Raw genomic sequence first — 19,570 nt, 5'->3', positions numbered from 1 at the left:
GCAGAGTATTGTGACAGTATCAAAACCGTATTACTCTCCTTTACAAATTGTGTAATGTTTTCAATAAAGTTTTTCAGTTTTTCTGGATGTGAATAGAAAACAGAGCAGGTCTGTGAGAAGGTGACATGTACAGTATTGACGAAAGAAATGAAAAAAATCACCATCGTCATCAAACCTGTATGACTTTATTTCTTCTGCAGAAGACAAAAAAGTTATTTTAAAGAACGTTGGAAAATGCATTTTTATTTTTGGGTGTCAGCACACCCTCATTCATTCAAAATAGACCCAATCCACACTTACAACGGACTGAAAGTGATTGAAAAGCACAAAGTTCAGTGCAAACGGACTATAAACAAGCACACAATATATCACAGGTTCGAATCACATTTTATTTTTGTATTTTCTAGCGAGCATCATATCGCTTTAGGTCCCTGCTGACACCCTTAACTGACAGCCGTAAATCGCAAGCCATCGATAAATGGTTTGCAGTCAAGCTTTAAACTTTCCTAGTAGCACAAATGTCTTTCAGTCTTGTTTCTGGAGCTTTTAGGCAAATGAATTCTGCGGTAGCGTCTGTTGTGATGGAGGTAGGCTCTTAACTCCGTCATGCTCCCCTCCTCCTCCTTGGCAGGGAGAAGAAAGTCATTCATCAAATTTAGCTCGCAGGCCAGAGGGCCGGTGGTCTTCCTCTCCTACCCCCGGGATATAATCAGCTTTTAATTTATCCACGAGCCTGCGTACGGATGACGGATAACTGCGCTGGACTCCTCCCGTGGCCAGACCTATCTGCGTCCTCGGTGCGTTTACTAAAAATGAATCTTCATTTTGGCTCGGCCCGCAGCTTCATTCCTGTTACTAATAACAGACTCAGATGCAAAGGTGCAAACGTAATTCTCCCCAAACATTTCACCATGCCAGCGTATCTTGTTAAGCCAGGCTTTGCTCATTTTTGAATATGTTGGGGGGTGGTATAAATATACACGCAGGTTGGTGGTTTATCCGGTTTATTTGAATTTTTGGAAAGCACAAGTGGGATGTTAACGGATTATGACTCATTTGTCTTTGAAGATTGTGTAGTGGGAAAAGTTAGGGAATGTTTCGTGTAGTGCAGAGGGAAGGTTCCTTTAGATCTTTAGATGTGTTGAATCAAAAAAAACTGGAGCGTTATCAGGTTATGCAGTTAGGTGGTTGCTAGGCTTTTTAGGACCAAGACTCAAAGGAAATCCACCTCGAATGTTCTCGTCCCTTGATATAATTCAGGTCCCTGTAAGTATGTAAGATTTTACCTCAATAAGTAAATACTGTTTTTACACAGAAGAAAATGTTGTTGCTCAGTGGGTGCACGTTCATAGTTTAGGATATTTGATGGAGTTCTCAGTTGCGTTTCATTTAAGTATCAATGCAGTCTTTGCTAAAGTTTAAAGGGACGAAAATGCATGTAGATGTCAGCATTTTGTTTGAGAGTTACGTTGTATCGCCAAAAATATGAATTACTTACACGGCATTTTATTGTGAAAAGTTCAAATATCAAAAAATTGTTAAATCAAGAAACATTTACTTGAGAAGCAAAATGACTTGAATAATCTGTATTTGGGTTAATTTGATGACAAATGTTGAGTTCATATTGAGATCTTCAATAATGCAGATTTTTGATGGCGGACTTGGCAAATCTGAGCTCAGTGTGTTTAGATCTTGTGTAACCTCTAACACAGACATTTGTGAGTTTGTTTCCATTTTGTCTCCATTTAATCTCATTGATGTCTATGAAAAATAATTGAGAGATCTCATCTGTTATTTTTTTCTATTGTATATCCTTTGGTCATCTTTTTCTGCGCAGTCGTGCAGGCGTGAGAATTGAGTGTTTGAGAACATCTGTGCGTGTGTGCTTTTGTGCGTGTGCACATCAGGATTAGTGTGCGCTTCTCGGCTGGCCGACAGCAGGTAATATACACGAAGCACGAGACGATGCGCAGCAGAGCTGCGGGTTAATCCTTTTATTGTAATGAAGTGGCAGAAATATAAATGCACTGTAAACACAGGACATTTAAACCCTGTCCGTCATTTTTACGAGTCACGGCGACGCCGGCTGTCCATCACAGACATGGCATTGACTTGCTGAGCAGTCACTTAAAGAGATTGTCTTTACAACTGCAGCAAAGCCTTCTAAATTCATTCATTTTCTCCTTCTTTTGTTAATTCTGTAAAACTTAACTACACTCACACAACACACACCAGCGGTCTGTTTAAAACACACAGGGATGTGTGTTATCTAAAATTGACTATTCAACAATTCGGGAAGCTTTTGAGGGGGAATTTGCCACAAGACTAGTTGCAAAACATGATTCAGCAGCTGAAGCGCACAACCGCTTTCCCCCTCCGCCTCCAAACTCATCTTCATGCGTGCGGGCCGCCCGCCGGGCCAAGAGCCTCGCTGGCCTCACATGCTGATAACGGATTACAATAATCGAAAGGCCGAATGCTTGAGCATGAAATTGTGTTTGTTCGAACAGTTTGATATTTATTCAGAGGGCTTGTTGGAATGCGTGCATGGAAATTTAATGTCAGCGTTTTGTTTGAGAGTTTCTAAGCATCGTATCGCTCTGGGTAGAGCGTTTGTAGACATTGTGGTGTGGTGTTACGGTTCTTGCATTTAATTGAAATGAAAAGGTTTGGCCTTTTTGACATTTCTTATTTATATTTTAGAGATATGTATACACGCTTACAAATAAAGGTGCTTAAAAGGTGCTTCACAGCGCCATCGAGCCATTCAGTCTCTCTCTCTTTAGACAAGTTCACACTGCAAGCCTTAATGCTCATTTCAGAGTTTTTGCTCTGATCTGATTTTTTGTTGGCTCTTCATACTTTTTAAATGTGGCCAATACCAGATTCCAGTGTGAACTGGTGATGGTTATAAAAACAATCGCATGCGCAAAATAACAATAACACGTAACAGGCAGCATGTTTTCATACAGAATTAAGCAAGGGTCAAGTCAGGTGTGTTTGACTTTAAGCGTAATGGATTGTTCCCGCGGTGCGATTTTAGAGCATTCCCGGAGCAGTCCACTCTCGGGCTGTGTGCATGTCGGTTTGCACGTTGCATTGCGCCGTATCCAGTGGCGAAATTTCTTATACTAACAGATTCTAAAGCCATTTGTTGCATCGCATTGTGCGGCTCACATGCGTTAGACAGTGTAAGGGCTTATGTTTATAATCTGATGCTTAATGTTTGACAACCGAGCTGTAAAGTGCACTTCCGTTAAAGTGCAGAATTATGACGCAAGTCGATCTACAATGACGCAAAAGTTGTCTGAATTCCAATATGACCGACTGAGGTCGTGAAACATCAGACCTGTATCTGATTTAGGACCATCGGATTCCATCTGGTTTGTCCTGTTTGTCTCATAGGAGCAAAAAAAATTAGTTTTGGTGGCAGTGTTAAGAACCGTTTTCACTACAAGGAGCCTTTTGTGAAACAGAAAGGTTCTTCAGATGTTTAAGGTTCTTCTGTGGCATCTTGATCTTTTTAAGAGTGCCGTTTCACAACATGGCAAAAAATAGATTTTGTGCGTAGTATCCGTCTTGCTTAAAAATGGTTAAATAAAGATACATTTACTTGAGAAGCAAAATGGTTTAAGGTAAGTCTTAAATCTTAAATGAATAGTTACTATGTAATCAAACATTTTACACTTAAAACACAAAGGTTCTTTGTGTCGAAAATAAAGGTAAGAGAGAGATGGTTCTATAAAGAACCTATGCTTGAATTGTTCTTTGTGGAACCAAAAATGGTTCCGCTGTGGCATCGCTGTGAAGAACCTTTGAAACATCTTTATATTTTAGAGTGTATTTGCACTCCATGCTATACGTTCAGGAATTGATTTTAATGTGAACGGCATTCTCAGTTCTGAATCATACACAACATATTACTACATAGCCATGGGTCCAATATGAAATGTGATGCACGTTTAAAACACAACACCTTTAAATGAAAGAACTGTGATTTGGAAATGCGCACAGCACTGTAGCATTTGTAGAAATGAAGAACAACCAATGAGTATTTGTTTACTCGCCGTCCTGGCCGATGTCCCCGGGGAATGCGTGTGCAGTGTTCAGATAGTGTGCAGTGTAAAGCACGTACGGTGAGAGAACACATAAGCGTCTAATTTCACGAGTTCTCCTGTCTGCACATTGCATTATTCCCAGAAAAAAAGGTCTTGGTTAGACTAATTTAACCGCCAGCCACCTTCACTGTTAGCCGGAGGTCTACAGGGAAAAGCCAGCGCCGAGCAATGATAACAAACCAATATTGTGCATCTCTGTCTGTTTCGTTGCTCCGTTGCTTAAATAACATCATTCCAGAATCCCCGTTTGGATCATAAAGGAAATAGGAGATGATTTTCTCTAGCGGTAACAATTGCAGGCCATTGTGTTATTTGTCCGCGACGCAATATCAGGTGCCTGGCCCGTCTCTTCCATTTGTGTCTTTGTTCTACCCCTCCCCGGCTCTTAGAGCATCTGGCTCTCTAGACTGAAGTTACGGCGAGCTCCGAAGGCTGAAATTGGAAGATAAAAGGCGAGAGATTAAGCTGAAAGGAACAGTGGGTGTTGTCAGAGGTAATTTGAAGTGCATTTGATTTTTCAAAGCCCTCAGAACACTTCCCCGCAATAATTTACCTGCTTCATGCTCCCACCTTTAACACGACGGACGCCCCTCGTGAGATCTGAGGAGACCTGTTCTGTGTTGAAATGGTGTCACGTCATGTTGGAAATGAAAGCGGTGTGCAGAGGAAATGACAGGTTATTCAGCGTCTGCCAGACTTCAAAACACTACCTAAAGTGTTGAGATGGCTGTTGGCTTTGTTCACGTCGCCCACCACAACAACAGTAACCTAGAAGAACAAAAAGAAAAGTGGAGAGAACTCCAGAAAAGAAGCGTTTTGTCCTCCGGTTGTTCTTGTTATGGATTTTCTTTTTGCCAGATTTAATACAGACGTCAGACAGATATTCATCTCTCTTGTCATGCGTTACTGTTCAGCGTGATGTAACAGAGGGTTTAAATCATCACATAGAATGAGTAAACAGGTTAAGGGCTTAGTTTTGGATAGTTTTATATAATATTATTCTATAATTTCTATACACAACACATTTATTTCAATTAGACCAGTCAAACGATTAATCGCGATTAATCACATCCAGTATAACAGTTTGCGTTCACATAATATATTACTGTGTATTGTACATATTACTTTTGTGTTTATAAATACATACACATATGTGCATGTATTTAAGAAACATATAAAATACAAAAATTGATATATGTTTATATGCAATTTAAATTATTGGTAAATATAAATAATTCACCTAACAAGTTCAATAAATATATATACATTGATATTTATGTTTTGTATGTACGTATGAATACACAATTAATATGCACAATAAACGGACACATATAATGTAAACACAAAGTTTTATTCTGGGTGCGATTAATCGCGATTAATCGTGTGACAGCCATAATTTCTATATAACATAATAATCCAAAAATAAAAAAGGATTTGCTACACATTCAAAATTGGCCCAAAAGGCTCGGCAAAAGATTTTATTCTACAGAGTGCAACAAGGGCAAACCTTTACTTTGGTGAATTTTTGGAATCTGTATAATAAACATTTTGGTTGAGTTTGAATGTGTGTGCATCCCTTTTCTATTTTAGAATATATTCGCTGGGGATTTATGCACCTCGAGTTTTTTGATATGTTGATATTTGGACTAATGTTTGGCGCAAAGACATTCTCTGTTTGTCATACAATATACAAATAAAATAAAATAGATTTTTAGTTTGCAGTATATATACTACATAAAAGCAATATTTTTTATTTAAAATTATGTATTTTAATAGTTTCTAAGTATATATTTATTTTTTTCAGTTAATTTTTTTATTTAATTTGCATGATTTTGTATTCATGTTTTATCAATCCCCTGTTGTTTTTGACTACAGCAGCCATTCTCCTGGATCTTGACTCAGAAATCTTTGGCCTAGCTGTGTTGCATTTCGTGCCAAGTCTCCTCAAATCTTCCCAAAGCTGAGATTTAGTTTACAATCCAAGCACAACACACAAATCCATACAAAACTTCTATACAAATAAATCTGAATAAAAGATGCAAAGAGTTGGACATCACTTTTGGCCACCACTGTTAATTTGCATACATGCGCACAAGATCCCTTCTCATAAATAAGCAAACGTGTTCTTGCAAAGATAAACAGTAGAAAGGAGAATGAAATGGATTTTTTTGGGACTCCGGTCTGCTGGCTGCTGATTGGCTCATGTATGTGCATGTAATTTGTGAAGAGGGGATCCTGCACATAAATCTTTCATTATCTTTGCTGGGTGTATTCATTAATCTAAAGAATTGAATAATTACTCTCAGCTGTCTCGTCCGGTCGAATGCATCGGTGTTGAGCGTCAGGTGAGGAGGCCATCTTGGTGTTTCTCACCTTCTCTGCCCTGCCGACTGTGGCATCTCACCGCTGGTAATTGGGTGTTTATCTGATCGCTTGTGAAAGACGCTTTTGGGTGCCTATCTGACACAATTATCTGGAAGAATTCAATCTAGTCCCCTCTCGGGTCCACCTTGGAATACCGGAAAGAAGCAGACCTGAGCGTTTTTTGAATGAGGGAACGAGAAAAAAAGAGCCTGGAGATGAAAAATAAACACAGCTTGCCCTCGAATGTCCAGTTAGCGGTGAACGCATCTGTCACCGCCGCATGCAAATCCTGCGATTGTTAGGCACAGTAATTCTAACAGGCTGAGAGAACACTATGGGAAATAAAGGACGATAAGGTGCGAGTTTGACAATGAGACGGCCGGCTTGCTCCAATCAGATAGCAGGCTGCGGTTTCAGTTCTGCGCTCAGGAAAGCTTCCAAACGCAATTTGTTAAGAAGAGAAGAAAGCTTTTCAGTCAACAAGCTAACACTGTCTGCCACAAACAAGTCATTATGGGTAAAGAGAATTAGGAAGTGACTTAAAAGACTCTCTGTATGTCTGTGGTCCGGGTTTGTGTACGTTGTGAGGACCTGCTAACAATCCCAATGAGGAAAAAATAAACATCCAAAATGTGGAATATTGGTCACACTTTATAATATGGTTGTATTTGTTAACATTAGTTTTGCATAGGATGAACTAACAATGAACAAAACCTCTACGCATTTATTAATCTCATTTAATGATCATCTCAGAATTTACTTATACATTTTACAATCATATGTTGTATCTGTTAACAATAGTTAATGCACAATGAACTAACATGAACATATTTGTATTAACAAAGATGAATAAATACAGAAAATTGTGTATTGCTCATTGTTTGTTTAATTGTATTGCTCATCTTTACCCTGACGAAATTAAACAATGGTTTTGTAATGGAAAAAGTTTAGTGACGATACAAAGCTTGCCACCGTGTATTTTTACCAAGCGGTGTTCGAACAGGTAAGTTAGCTTGAAGAGATAACCATAGCAACATCAGGACCACTTGGATGTTTTTAGTATCGCTGTCAGATCATGAGTGCTTTGTTGTGTATCATTTAGATTAAAATGCCTTTGTGTCTGTTTATAAATTGGCTTTGTATGACAGGTTGAGCAAAAAGAAAACGTGATGTACTTCAATAGAAAGCGCAAGCATTGGCTATGATGTCACCAGCTGTGTTTCCAGGTCACTGAGTGACGTCATTGTGTTTAAAGCACAGCTGAACCAGCATCGTTACATTCGAGCGAGTGCTGTTTGATTTTCGATCTCAGGCTGGGATGAGCTGGCGTACGGTCATCTCAGTGGGTGCTCTTGTGTTTTGCAGATGGCTGGTCTGAGTTACTATTAGATTCACTTCAAACCAATAAAACAACAGACTGTTGATGCCGAACTGAAAAAAAAACAAAAAACATTTCTAGTCCACGTGTTGGTATTGATCGCACTATATATGCTGCACGTTGAAAGCAAACGGTTGTATGAATTATAATATGAACTCCTAATCTTTTCTTTTGTTCTGTTCAGAATAATCTGAGAGGGATGCCAGGTCTGTAGGAATCATGCAGATCACTTGGTCAGCCTTCCTTCCAATAATTTTCACCCTTCTGAAGTTCGTCCAATCAGAGCAGTTGGAGGGATCGTTGGTTCCAGGTAAGACTGCATGAGCTTTCTCTTGAATGTTTTTTTTCAGAGCTACATGGGACGGACACAAGCCTACATGTCAGTACTTCAGTTCACAATTGTATTTATATGCAAGTAATCAGTGTTTGTTTTTTATCTTAAGTGGAAACGATTTGATTTCACACAAAGTCTTTAAGTTAGAGTATCTTCTGTTATTTGCATTATAGACTTGTGTGTTTTTCCCATGTGGCTTTGCCGCTGTCGATCACATGATGGTGATGATAAACTGTCTGCTTGTGTGATGGACACCATTCACTGGACCTTCAAAACACTTCTTTATTGCTTATTGATTTTTGTGTGAAATATGGACAAAACCAACCGTTGGGTTGTTTTAACGCAGTGGTTGGGTAACAACAACCCAGCACATGTTAATTTATAACCTGATGTTTGGTTTTGTCTGTATTTTGTGCAACAAACCCAACATTCTTGATGAACTATTCTTTTAAAGCTTCGGGTCTTTTAATATAAAACTATGGATTTAACTTTTTCTGCAAGTTTTCGAAGTTTTCGGGGCAGCATGTTTCTCATTCCCTTTAAAATGTGTTTCATTCTCCCAATTTATCACACCCGTTTTCTAAAACAAGCTCTAGACGATCTGTATTCATTGATACTATCTTCGATTTCTATTCATTCTCCAGTTTGCATCTGCCGGGATGACGCTATTCCCGAATCAGCTCGTTATTTGACTATTTTCCCAGTTATTGCTCCAAACTCTTCTCCATTACCATTCCTTCTCCGCTCCTCATCTTCTTTTATATTTTCTCTTTCCTTCTTCGTTCGCCACTGCTACAGAAACAATTTTCTCGTCAGTTTGGTCTGCTCGTGTGCGTCTCTCTGGATTTAATGTTCTTTTCTGGTGTGGCGGTGGAGGCGTGTGTAATTTCTGTCGGCGGCGGTACCTTTTTCGCGCTGCGAGGACGAATTGATAGCTAGAGCCCGATATAGCAGCGTTAATGAACGGCGCTGAGCAAGTCTCATCCTGCCTGAAGTTCAATTCACTTCACCTGATGCGTTGCCGAGGAACCGGCGCTGAGCTGTAAACAGATGCTACAGCCTCGCAATAAACAGTGTGCAACTGTGCATGATGGGATGCGCTCGAACCGTCTGACAAGCTCGGATTCATTTTGATTCAACTGGTTTTGGTTTGTGATAGATTTACATTTACATTTAGTCATTTAGCAGTGGCTTTTATCCAAAGTGAATTACAAAGAGTTTAAGTAGCAATAAGCGATATGTCATACAGGAGCAATAATGCAACAGATGCCAATACAAAGTTACTGGTTTCAAAAAAAGCTATATCACACATTTTTTTTTGTCCGTCAAGTATTCACAGAAGAGATTTACTTCACATCTGTAGGTTCGTTTACAGATAAAGAACGTTGGTAAGCACACAACATTAGACCCAATTGCCGTTAATTGTATGGAGTCAAAACAACACATTTCTCAAAATATTATTTTTCTTTCAACTATGACTTCAATGATATCTATGCATCTCTATTGAGATTGGTTTACTTCTCTTTAAGCAAAAGAGCAAAAATATAGCTACATAGATGAATTATGGGTAAATAACAGAGACCTATAGTACAGAGCTAAACATCGGATGTAATGTATAACACAGCAGATTTGGAAGCCATGCATCATGGGACCCAGCGTTCATCTCTTATGCTTTGCTGACAGCAGCACTTTGGTCCACATATGTTCCGTTGCCCTGCCACACCGAGACTCTCCGTCAATGTCCTACCCTTGGTGATTAAATATGTAGTTAATACAGCACTATAAGAATATTGAATTACGCCGGAGCCGCTGTGACCTTTTTGGAAGTTACGGGGCCAATTGTGCGAGACGAGCGCAGCACTTTATAAGAGGTGCTTCTGGAACACAGCCTGCAGGAGAACAGGTTCTCTTCTCTTACACACACCGCTCATGACCGACTCTCTTACTCTCACTCACAGAGATCTGATATAAATCACACTGTTGTGCTGCTGAGGAACTGGCAAACTTCATGTTCTTGATAGTTTATGAAGATGTGGGTGTTTCTTTAATTATGGTAACTTTTACATTACGGGGGCTGATTTTGATTAAAAACACATTTTATGTTGTGGGATTTTTGTTCATGTTTGCGCTTGTTAACTTTCTTACCGTGCTGCTTTCACTACTTTCAAATGCATTTTAACCTAAAGCTCAACTTTTAAAAACCTTGAAGAGTGTATGAAGCTAGCTTTTAAGCAAAAGGTCCCCAAAAAAGAAAACACATTTTCTCATTTAGTCACCCTCATGTCGTTTCAAACCTGTTTAACTTTTTCTTCTGCAGAACACAAAAGAAGACATTTTCAAGAATGTTGGTACCCCAAAACCATTGGTACTTATTGACTTCTATTGTATGGCCACAAAATGCAATGCAAGTCAACGGGTAACGCCATTGTTCGGTTACCAACATTCTTCAAAATATCTTCTTTTGTGTTCTGCTGAAGAAAGTAAGTCATACAGGTTTATAATGTCAAGAGAGGGATTTTCATTTTTTTGGTGAATTATCACTGTAATCTAGCAAGACAAAGGAATCAACCATCTATTGCCAAATGTTTAATTATAATTTTCATCATGTTCTCAAACACAACACTAAATGTTTCATGTAGTGAGATAAAAGAGCTCATTGTTCGTTTTAAGGGTGGCATTGACTTGACATCTTTCGTTTTTTGTGAAGACTGACAGCATTATATTTAAGAGAAATGGAATATGACTCAAACCGTGTCATCCAAATGAGCACCAAAGCTATTTTTTTAAGTAAGAACCATATGTGTTAAACACCACACCGGCTCAAATCCAGATATGCTTTTAGTGTAATTGGGGGTCAGTCCTTAAGAAATTACTTTGAGTGAGCAATGGTTTGAAACTTTTAACCAATGAGTAGCATTACCTTGAAGACAAACAACAAATCTACAATTACAGAATCATGAGCATTCCTCCTTTAATTTATGTTTGTCAGTATTCCATTCAATTCCCTCTCAGAGTTCCCATTTGTACCCAAGCAAAACTATTTTCCTGAAGCGTTTTGTAAACCAATCAGTAAAAAGAATCACCCGAGTTCGTCCGATTTCAGCCAACCCATCATCTCTATACAGCATTCACCTAAATGATGTGCAATTTCACCGGTAATGTCCGCTCCTGGCACACAGCACGGGAAAGCTTTTTACCAATGAGACGGATACAAATCTCACGCAGAACGAAGCGTCTCTCACCTCTAACCAAGAGCAATTGAACGTTACTCCGTGCAGCACTTTACAAATTGCCTTGTAATTGTGTTTGTTGGAAAAACGTTGATTTCTTGCCCATATTTTCATTTTTCTGCTGCGGAAGACAGGGCCATTATTGAAGCAGATGGGATTGGACTGAGGTTGTTATAGACAAGTGGCTACAGGACAGAGAGAATAAATGGAAAGTTCTCCAGGAAGTCGTTTACCGCTGAAATGCTTTGAGCAAACGCTTCTGTAATTCGACCAATATAAACGTCTGCGATATAAGGAATGTTTACAGGTTGGCATGTTTACCTGAAACGTCCTAAGCAGATGTGACGTTATGAGCTACAAAAGCATCTCTTCTATTTTAAAGTTTTTTTTCTAGCTAGCTGCAGCCGTGACCAAAATGAGCAACAGGATATTTCGTTGATCACTATGAATTTGTATTTTCTACCAAATGAGTTCAGACATAATCCTAAATAAAATACATCCTATGTGGAAAAAGTGCACTATAATGCACTTAAATGTACTTAAAGTTTACTGTTTTTAAACTTGCTATACACATAATTTGTTTTTCGTTATCCTTTTTTGAAAGTTTATTCTACTCCTGTTTTGAGACACCATGAATAGAAGTACAAAAAAAACTACATTGTCACACATTAATTTTGTACTTAATATACTTACAATAAAGCCCTTTATGTACATACATTTAGTCATTTAGCAGACGCTTTTATCCAAAACGACTTACAAATGAAGATAACAATAGATGCATTATATAATGAAACTTATACCTTGGTCTGTTTGAATACTGGATTCTGATTGGCTGGAAGGTGTGCATTAAAAAAGCCTTTAACGCACGGGTAGCTCCAGTCAATTTGATTACATTTAAAGTTAACTGACATAATAACCGTATAATAATATTCACCTGTTTGATCTAAAATGACACTGATCAATAAAAGCTTTAACTTGGCAAATAACCATGGTATAAGCGGGATAATCCACGGCTAGCCGTGCATTAAAGGATTTTAATGCACTTCGCATCGTGTTGTTCTTCGCCTCCACGTCGTGCTTTAAAACCCTTTAATGCATGGCTAGGCGTGGATTATCCCTTACATAATTAAAGTGTACTCGCATGAAGTGTACTACTTTTTTCAGCTGGCATGTTTAAAGATAACAAGATATTAAAACAAACTCTTTTTGCATTGTTTCAGTATTTGTTCCTGGTCTTTTTGTGAACACGACTATATTCATCCCTCTTGTTTTCAGGGGTGCTGGACACACCATTCTATGTTGATTTGAATAAAATATTTATTTTCGCCTCTTACACAAATGTAATATTCTGTATGTGATATTTTGTTACTTAACTCAATAGCTGCCTTGATTTAGTTTTGGCAAAACGAGAAAATGAAAAAATGAGTTTCCAGCATCTCAATCTGTTATACCCAACGCCATTCATGCAAATTAGAAGCAAGAACAGAAAACTAATAAGAGAAATGCCACACGATTGGTGTGAGTCTATCTCCGCATGAGAATGACGTTAATATAAAACGGATTTCCTGTAAATGAAAAACGAGAGAAATGATGGCACAATATAAGTCTTCATTACGTTTTCAGAATACTGACAGAACAAACGTTTCCAGCCGATGTGCTGGAGTTATCCTGGGAAACCCTCATCCTGTTTCACATTAACGCTTGCGCTTTCTCTTAGAAGTCAATCTTATCTTCAATCTAATGAGGAAATTTTAATCGGAAAGCATTGTCATCTCCCCACAAATTCAGATTTGAGAGAACATGTGTAATATCAGATTATTGTCGTGATTTCATACATACAAATGACAATACCAGGACAAAATCCAATTTGTTGCTTAGTATTTGTTTTTTAAAATTGGTGTTTTAATTGTGGTATTAATTCATGTCTGTTAGCTTTTAGGTCGTCAGTATTTAGGTTTTATTGGAGTCATAAGAAATGAAAAATTCTTTCGTCATTTACCCACCCTCATATCATTCCAAAACTGAGTTTCTTTTCTTTGAAGAACACAAAATAAGATATTTTGAAGAATGTTGGTAGCTAAACAACACCGATCCCTCATTGAGTTCCATTGTATGGACACATAACCGCTGAGAAATTTCTCGAAAAAACCCACTTTGTGTTCCAGATTTGGATCGACATGAGGGTGAATAAATGATGACAGAACCACATCCGTCTAAAACATTCATATCTCCTTTAGGACTGTTTTTGCTCAGAAATGATCTTTCATTTGGTGTCCATCTCTGTTTATGATTGCTCGAAACGTCTTCAAAATCTTTCATGATCACACAGCTTCACTTTCCTTTGGCTTTGCAGTGTTGCCTGTCAAGGATTTGATGAAATTCATCTCCGGATGTAATATCACACATATGAGTGGAAGCAGAAGTCAGTCACTCGTCTCGCTCTTGAAGCTGATATCCAGGCGTCGCACTATTTATTTTCTTTTCTCCCTTCCGTCTTTCCGTTGTCACGCACCCTCCAGATTTTGCCGTTTCTGTCGTCTCCGCAGGCTGTCTGAAGAGGGATGATGACTTGTTTCTCACACCGTTTGTTGTGACTGTGGCATCGAGACGCTCAGTATTTTCAGAAACTTGCAAGTGTGCACTTTATCATACCTGAAATGTCGAAAGCACAGTGAGAGAATATTCATGGTCTAAATTCTCGGATAAACGTTCCTGCCAAACCAGCATTATAAGCCGGGTCTATATGTCTGGGGATACCATTGAAAAATAGATCATGTATTGATCTCAAATAACGTGAGAGCTAGAAGAGCTAGAACATTTAAATGAATAATTCAGGCAAAAATGAAAATCCTGCCATTATTAATCCCCTTGTTTTGCCACAAAGTGTCCCTTGCTTCTGTGAAACAACAATCCACGAAATGATGTTTTTATTGCACATACGGTACAATAAAATAAGATTGATGCTTTAAGACTTAAAAATCATCGTATGAACAAATTTTGTGATACTTTTGTTGAGTTTCATGTTCCATAGAGAAAGAAAAGTCATACAGGTTTGAAAAGACATGAGGGTGAGTAAATGGTGACAGAAGTTTTATAGTTGGGTGAACTTAAGAGCCATAAAAGATCCACATGCATTTCTCCTCCCTTTGACCCTGTGGCTTTGTCTCAAATCACACTTCGCCCCGAGCAAACGAAGGGCGGACAGGTCAAATGGGGAGTATCACCAGGGCTGTGATAGGAAATCCATGAGGCTACGTGCAAGGCTGGACAATGAGATGCTTTCTCTTGCATTCTGCTGCATATAAATATCATGTTTGAGAACACTTGTACCTTTTTATTTGAAGAGTGGTGGGTGGTTCGCTTCTGTTATTGCTCGTGTGCGTGTGTGCATGAAAAAATGCAGTAATTTGTGATTCGTTGAAGAGGCCACTCACTAAATCTTATGTTTCCCAGCATGCATTTCTGTTCTTTTACATCAAGGGATCTTTTTCCTTTGAAAATGTACCAAAAACAACATAACAAACTGTTGTTGACAAATATACCGTACGTGTCCTTTGGTGTAACATAGCAAACAAAAATAATAATGAATAATATATGTTTATATTTATAATATAGCATAAGAGATAGTTACCTTTATTGTTAGGGTTTTTTTTGCTGTCACATTAACGGTTTATTTGTCGACTACCCACACATGTATACGTACAGTATGTGCATAGATATATGTATTTCTATGTTTCTATGAGTCTCTTTATGCAAGTCATCCACTTTATTTAAACAGTCGAAACCGGTTTACTAGCAAGTTGACTGTGCGTCTGCAACCATAGTATTCAATGAAACTATAAACCTAAACATACAAATCTGTATTTTAAGATTTTAATAAAGAATTTGTCTTTATTGAAGTGTGGCAACTTTTAATATTCGTTCGTTCTTAATTAATGGTTTTATTTACTTTTAGGAATGACTGATGTTCCGTCCATGTTGCCGTCCGTTCATATGATCACAGCATTTAAGAATTTGGACTCTTTTCTCATTAAAAGATGAGCGAAGCGTACTGATCCCTCTGTGCAGTAAATCATGAATATTTAGTGTTATTCTGGCGCCGAGTTCTTGACGCGTCCCTCTTTAAAGTGCGACATTTAGCGATGCTATTCAAAGAATTGAATGATGCCAGTTTCCATTTCTCTCTTTCTCCCGTCCTCCCGGGTGAGATATTAAAGATGATCTCCGATTTGGCAGCCCTCTTCCTTTTTAAAAGAGAAGCTATTTCAATCTTTTCATTTGTCAATCACAGCTCCGCCACGTCCGGGCCAGGAAATAATTGTCGGCGTCTCTCCTCTTCCCTGGAGTGGCCGGGCGGTTTTGCATGAGAAAAGAGAGGGAGTGGAGGGCGGAGGAGAGGTGATGCTGGAATAGATGATGCTCGGCTGCATTGTCTTTACAGCATTCTTGTTGTTTACGGTGTTTGGAGCTCCGTGGTCCACAGAAGCAATCTGCGAGAATGTCTCCTCTTATTTAAAGGATGTGTGATGCTGGAGCGTTTGCCAAGAGAAGACACTTCATTTAACAGATTAGCGGCTAGATTTCAGGCTCCGCTGACAGATTTTTTTGTGCGGTTAATAGCTGAATATAGACGAGTTTAGAGATCCGTTGAGGCAGACCTTGAATGCGGTTGACCAGTATGTTGTTGGCTTAGACTAAAATAATTCTTCAGTGTTGCTCTGGAGTAAATTTTCATGTCTTGGTCTTTATATACTGGAAAAAAAATCACTTTTGTGGATATAAAACCATAGTTACATTGTTTTTTTTATCACTAGTTAAAGGCAGAATTGTAGAAGTAGAATTAAATTTAATTATTTACAACTTTGGTTTGATTGGAAGTTGACAGTTTTGCCAAATCCATTTTAAAATTTCCCAGCAATGTTTCCAATCTGAATCAATGCTTTCTAGGAAATATTTAACTGATATTAGTTTGTTTGAACCACTTTATGTAGTTAAAGGGATGGTTCACCCTCAAAGGGTTCATTTATTGTCATTATAAACCTGTATGACTTTCTTTCTTCTGCAGAAAACAAAAGAAGATATTTTGAAGAATGTTGGAAATCAAACACAAACTCAAACCACACCAAATTCATTGACTTCCAATGCATGGACACAAAACCACGAAGACATTTCTCAAAATATCTTTTTTTTTGTTACACAGAAGAAAGAGACATACACGGATTTTAAGAAAAATGAGGCTCAATAAATGAAGACGGAATGTTTATTTTTGGGTGAAGTATCCCTTCACTGCTATGACAAAAACCTAAGAATCCATAATGATATCATTTTGCAGGAAGTGAAATCAAATTTGATATAAAACACAGCACACACATCTATGGATTTGTATCACTTCTGTGATGTTTTGTGGTGTTGCTGGAGCTGACACCTTCACTCAAGCTGTCTTCAGCTCTTTATTTTTCATCCTGTTTTTTACTTGGTGTTGTGTAATTGTGTTAGATAAGGCTCAGATAGACTTGTTATGGGTTTTTAAATAGTCTCTAGTGATGTCATTTTCTTGAATCTTCATTTAAAGTACAGTACATTATTTTCTTCCCTTGACTACATCTCTAAACTGGTTTGAAAACCCAGCGTGCAGCTGTTTGTAAATACGGCCTTGTATGCATGCATAAGTATTCCGAGGCTTTATATGTTTGAGTAATCTTAAGCACCTGTATGCGTGGCATGAAATATTGATGTGCATTGTGTTGCTGTGTTTTTAATGAGCAGCTCAGGGGTTTGTTAAGCAGCCCGAAGGTTGAATGTTGTACTGATGGACAGAACCTGAAATCTGCCCCCGTACACAAATTTCACCCTTCAGTGTTTCTTGCTTCTTCCCATCTCTTTACTTGATCTTGAGCGGGAACAACTTTGTGAGTCATTGGACTTCATCGGGAACATGGTGGGGTTGCACCAGCCATTCCAAAGTTCATGAGTCCACACTAGACGCTTAGTAGCTACTAGCTAGTTTGTAACTAACGCTGTACTTAATTCGGTTGCAGACAGAACTTTGCTAGTAGTTCGTATGCTCTCCGTAAGTTAATGCGTAGTCGTATAATATGGCGTTTACCTTCAATAGTCCAATTGAAGTTTCGAGAAATTTTCGAGAAAAAGTTGTTTAAGTGCTGTGAATTTCAAAACTTTCTTATTTTACCTCACATAAAAATGGTAAAATACGTTTTTATTAAAGGTGCAGTTAGTAATGAGTACTTACAATATCTCAAATGTTTCTAACAGCTTTTAAATCCTGAGAAAATCGCCATTCTAAACAGCCGACCGGGACAACATATCCCAACATTCATTGCTTCTACACCGCGTCATCAAACTTTGATTGTAGTTGTTTTGATCGATCGTGTGCCCTTTAGCAGCGATTTCTACAAACTGTAGCTTTAAGTATAATTCTACCATAATAGGTATTTTATTAAATATTTTAAGTTAAACAAAATGAAAAAGCTAATGCTACATAAGAAATAATACCACATAAATAATCATAATAAATGACATGCACAGGTGATTTAATTTTACTGCCAACGGCCAATTCAATAAAAAAGATGATTTTATTTTGACATGCACAACACATGCAGATGAATGCACACACGGAGGCGCCCAAGGCATGGTTCTTGTTCGAAACACTAATAAAGTAATGTCATCACAAAAATGTTCTCTGCTTTAAAGGTAAGTAAGTATAAATGTCAGCATTATAATACAGTATATGTTTAAAGTATTGGAGTATGTCGAGTGAAACTACAGTTTATTCAGTCTGCAATTTTGTTCCTACAGTTACTCCTGACGGATGGTTTGCGCTAATATTTAGTTTATACGTAATGTTACGCTTCAACTGTGTAATTGTGTAAATAAATAGAAAAATCATTATTTATGTAGGATAAATATAAAAAATCTGCAACAAAATGTGCGCTACTTGTAAGGTTCTACCTCAAACATGGAAGGTAACAGGTATTCTTCATCTCTGTCTATCTGTTTATTTCCTCCACAACAGGAGTAATATTAAGTTACTCATAGAGAACGGCCTTCCTCAAGCCTGCAGTCATAACATCTTTGAGGAAATGAAAAACAGAGAGTGTATTATCTGCTTTTATCAGTGTTGTGCTGTTGGTTGACCTTTTTCCAACTCATCTCCACTGTGGCTTATGGTGAGGTTGTGTTTTACTATTTTTTTTCCCAAACTCGGGGCGAAGAATTTATTTCAGTTTTTTACTAGACTATTACATGTAGTAAAGTTTGATAGGAAGCTAAATCACACACTGATGAATTGATAATGGACCTAGATAATAGAATCAGTATTTCAAAGTTTGGTTTAAAAGTGTTTCTTCAAGTACTTGAGTTTTTTTGTCTCACAGGGGTTACACAAAACTTTACTGTCTTTGTTATATGCATTATGACTGTCTTTAATAGGCCTTCATCATTTGTTTTCAAATGCATATAATGTACAGATTTCAATCTAAAAATATAAATATTAATTAGAGAATATTAATGACCAAACTTTTTATGCAAATAGCGACTGTCCCACAGCAATTTTGTCAGCTACCCAAATATTGATTTTAAAACTGAAAAAACTAAAATATGCCGTAAAATGATTGAAAATTATAGGATACAAAGATACATATTAAATATTTTTTCCCATTTTTATAGTAAATGTGTTTTCTTGTTCTGTAATTTTGTATTTTTTGACACTGTTAAAAAACTGGAAAAAAAGAGCTGTAAAATAACAAGTTTTCCCTGTAAAATTACACTTTCCCACTTGTTTGATTTCCTTATTTGCGGTATTTTCCTGTAATTTCATGTGGAAAATATGTAAAAAGTTTTTTTTTTTTTTTAATTATTCAGTTTTTTACGGTGTAACGTTGTGGAGGTATGTAGGCGTAAATGTGTGTTTTTAGGATATATGTATTAGGTCTATAAGTTGCTTTAGTACCTTGTTTTTCTTAATATTTTGCTGAAAGTTTACAAGTTAAAATCTCAACAGTTGAAGGACCGTAAACGCATTATTGTCTTCACGCATCCGGTCTGATTCCCTCAAGCTACAGTGGATATATTTCACCCTAAATGAACCTTAAAATCAATGTTGTCATCTTTTTGTGAGTCTCGAGAC

At 37.7% G+C, this 19,570-nt stretch overlaps 1 protein-coding gene across 1 annotated transcript in view; it reads left to right on the top strand.

Moving 5' to 3' along the window:
• Positions 1 to 19,570, top strand: part of robo1 (roundabout, axon guidance receptor, homolog 1 (Drosophila)) — a 231,674-nt gene that overhangs the window by 22,078 nt on the left and 190,026 nt on the right. Inside the window, exon 2 of the mRNA XM_056756264.1 lies at positions 8,045 to 8,170. Within this exon, the coding sequence (XP_056612242.1) occupies positions 8,080 to 8,170 (91 nt within the window). The 5' untranslated portion in view covers positions 8,045 to 8,079. The remainder of the gene's footprint in view (positions 1 to 8,044; positions 8,171 to 19,570) is intronic.

This window comes from Triplophysa dalaica, chromosome 9 (genome assembly GCF_015846415.1).
Source record: "Triplophysa dalaica isolate WHDGS20190420 chromosome 9, ASM1584641v1, whole genome shotgun sequence".
Lineage (NCBI taxonomy): Eukaryota > Metazoa > Chordata > Actinopteri > Cypriniformes > Nemacheilidae > Triplophysa > Triplophysa dalaica.
The sequence above is the reverse complement of the archived record's forward strand: the minus strand, read 5'-3'. Positions and strand labels throughout refer to the sequence as shown.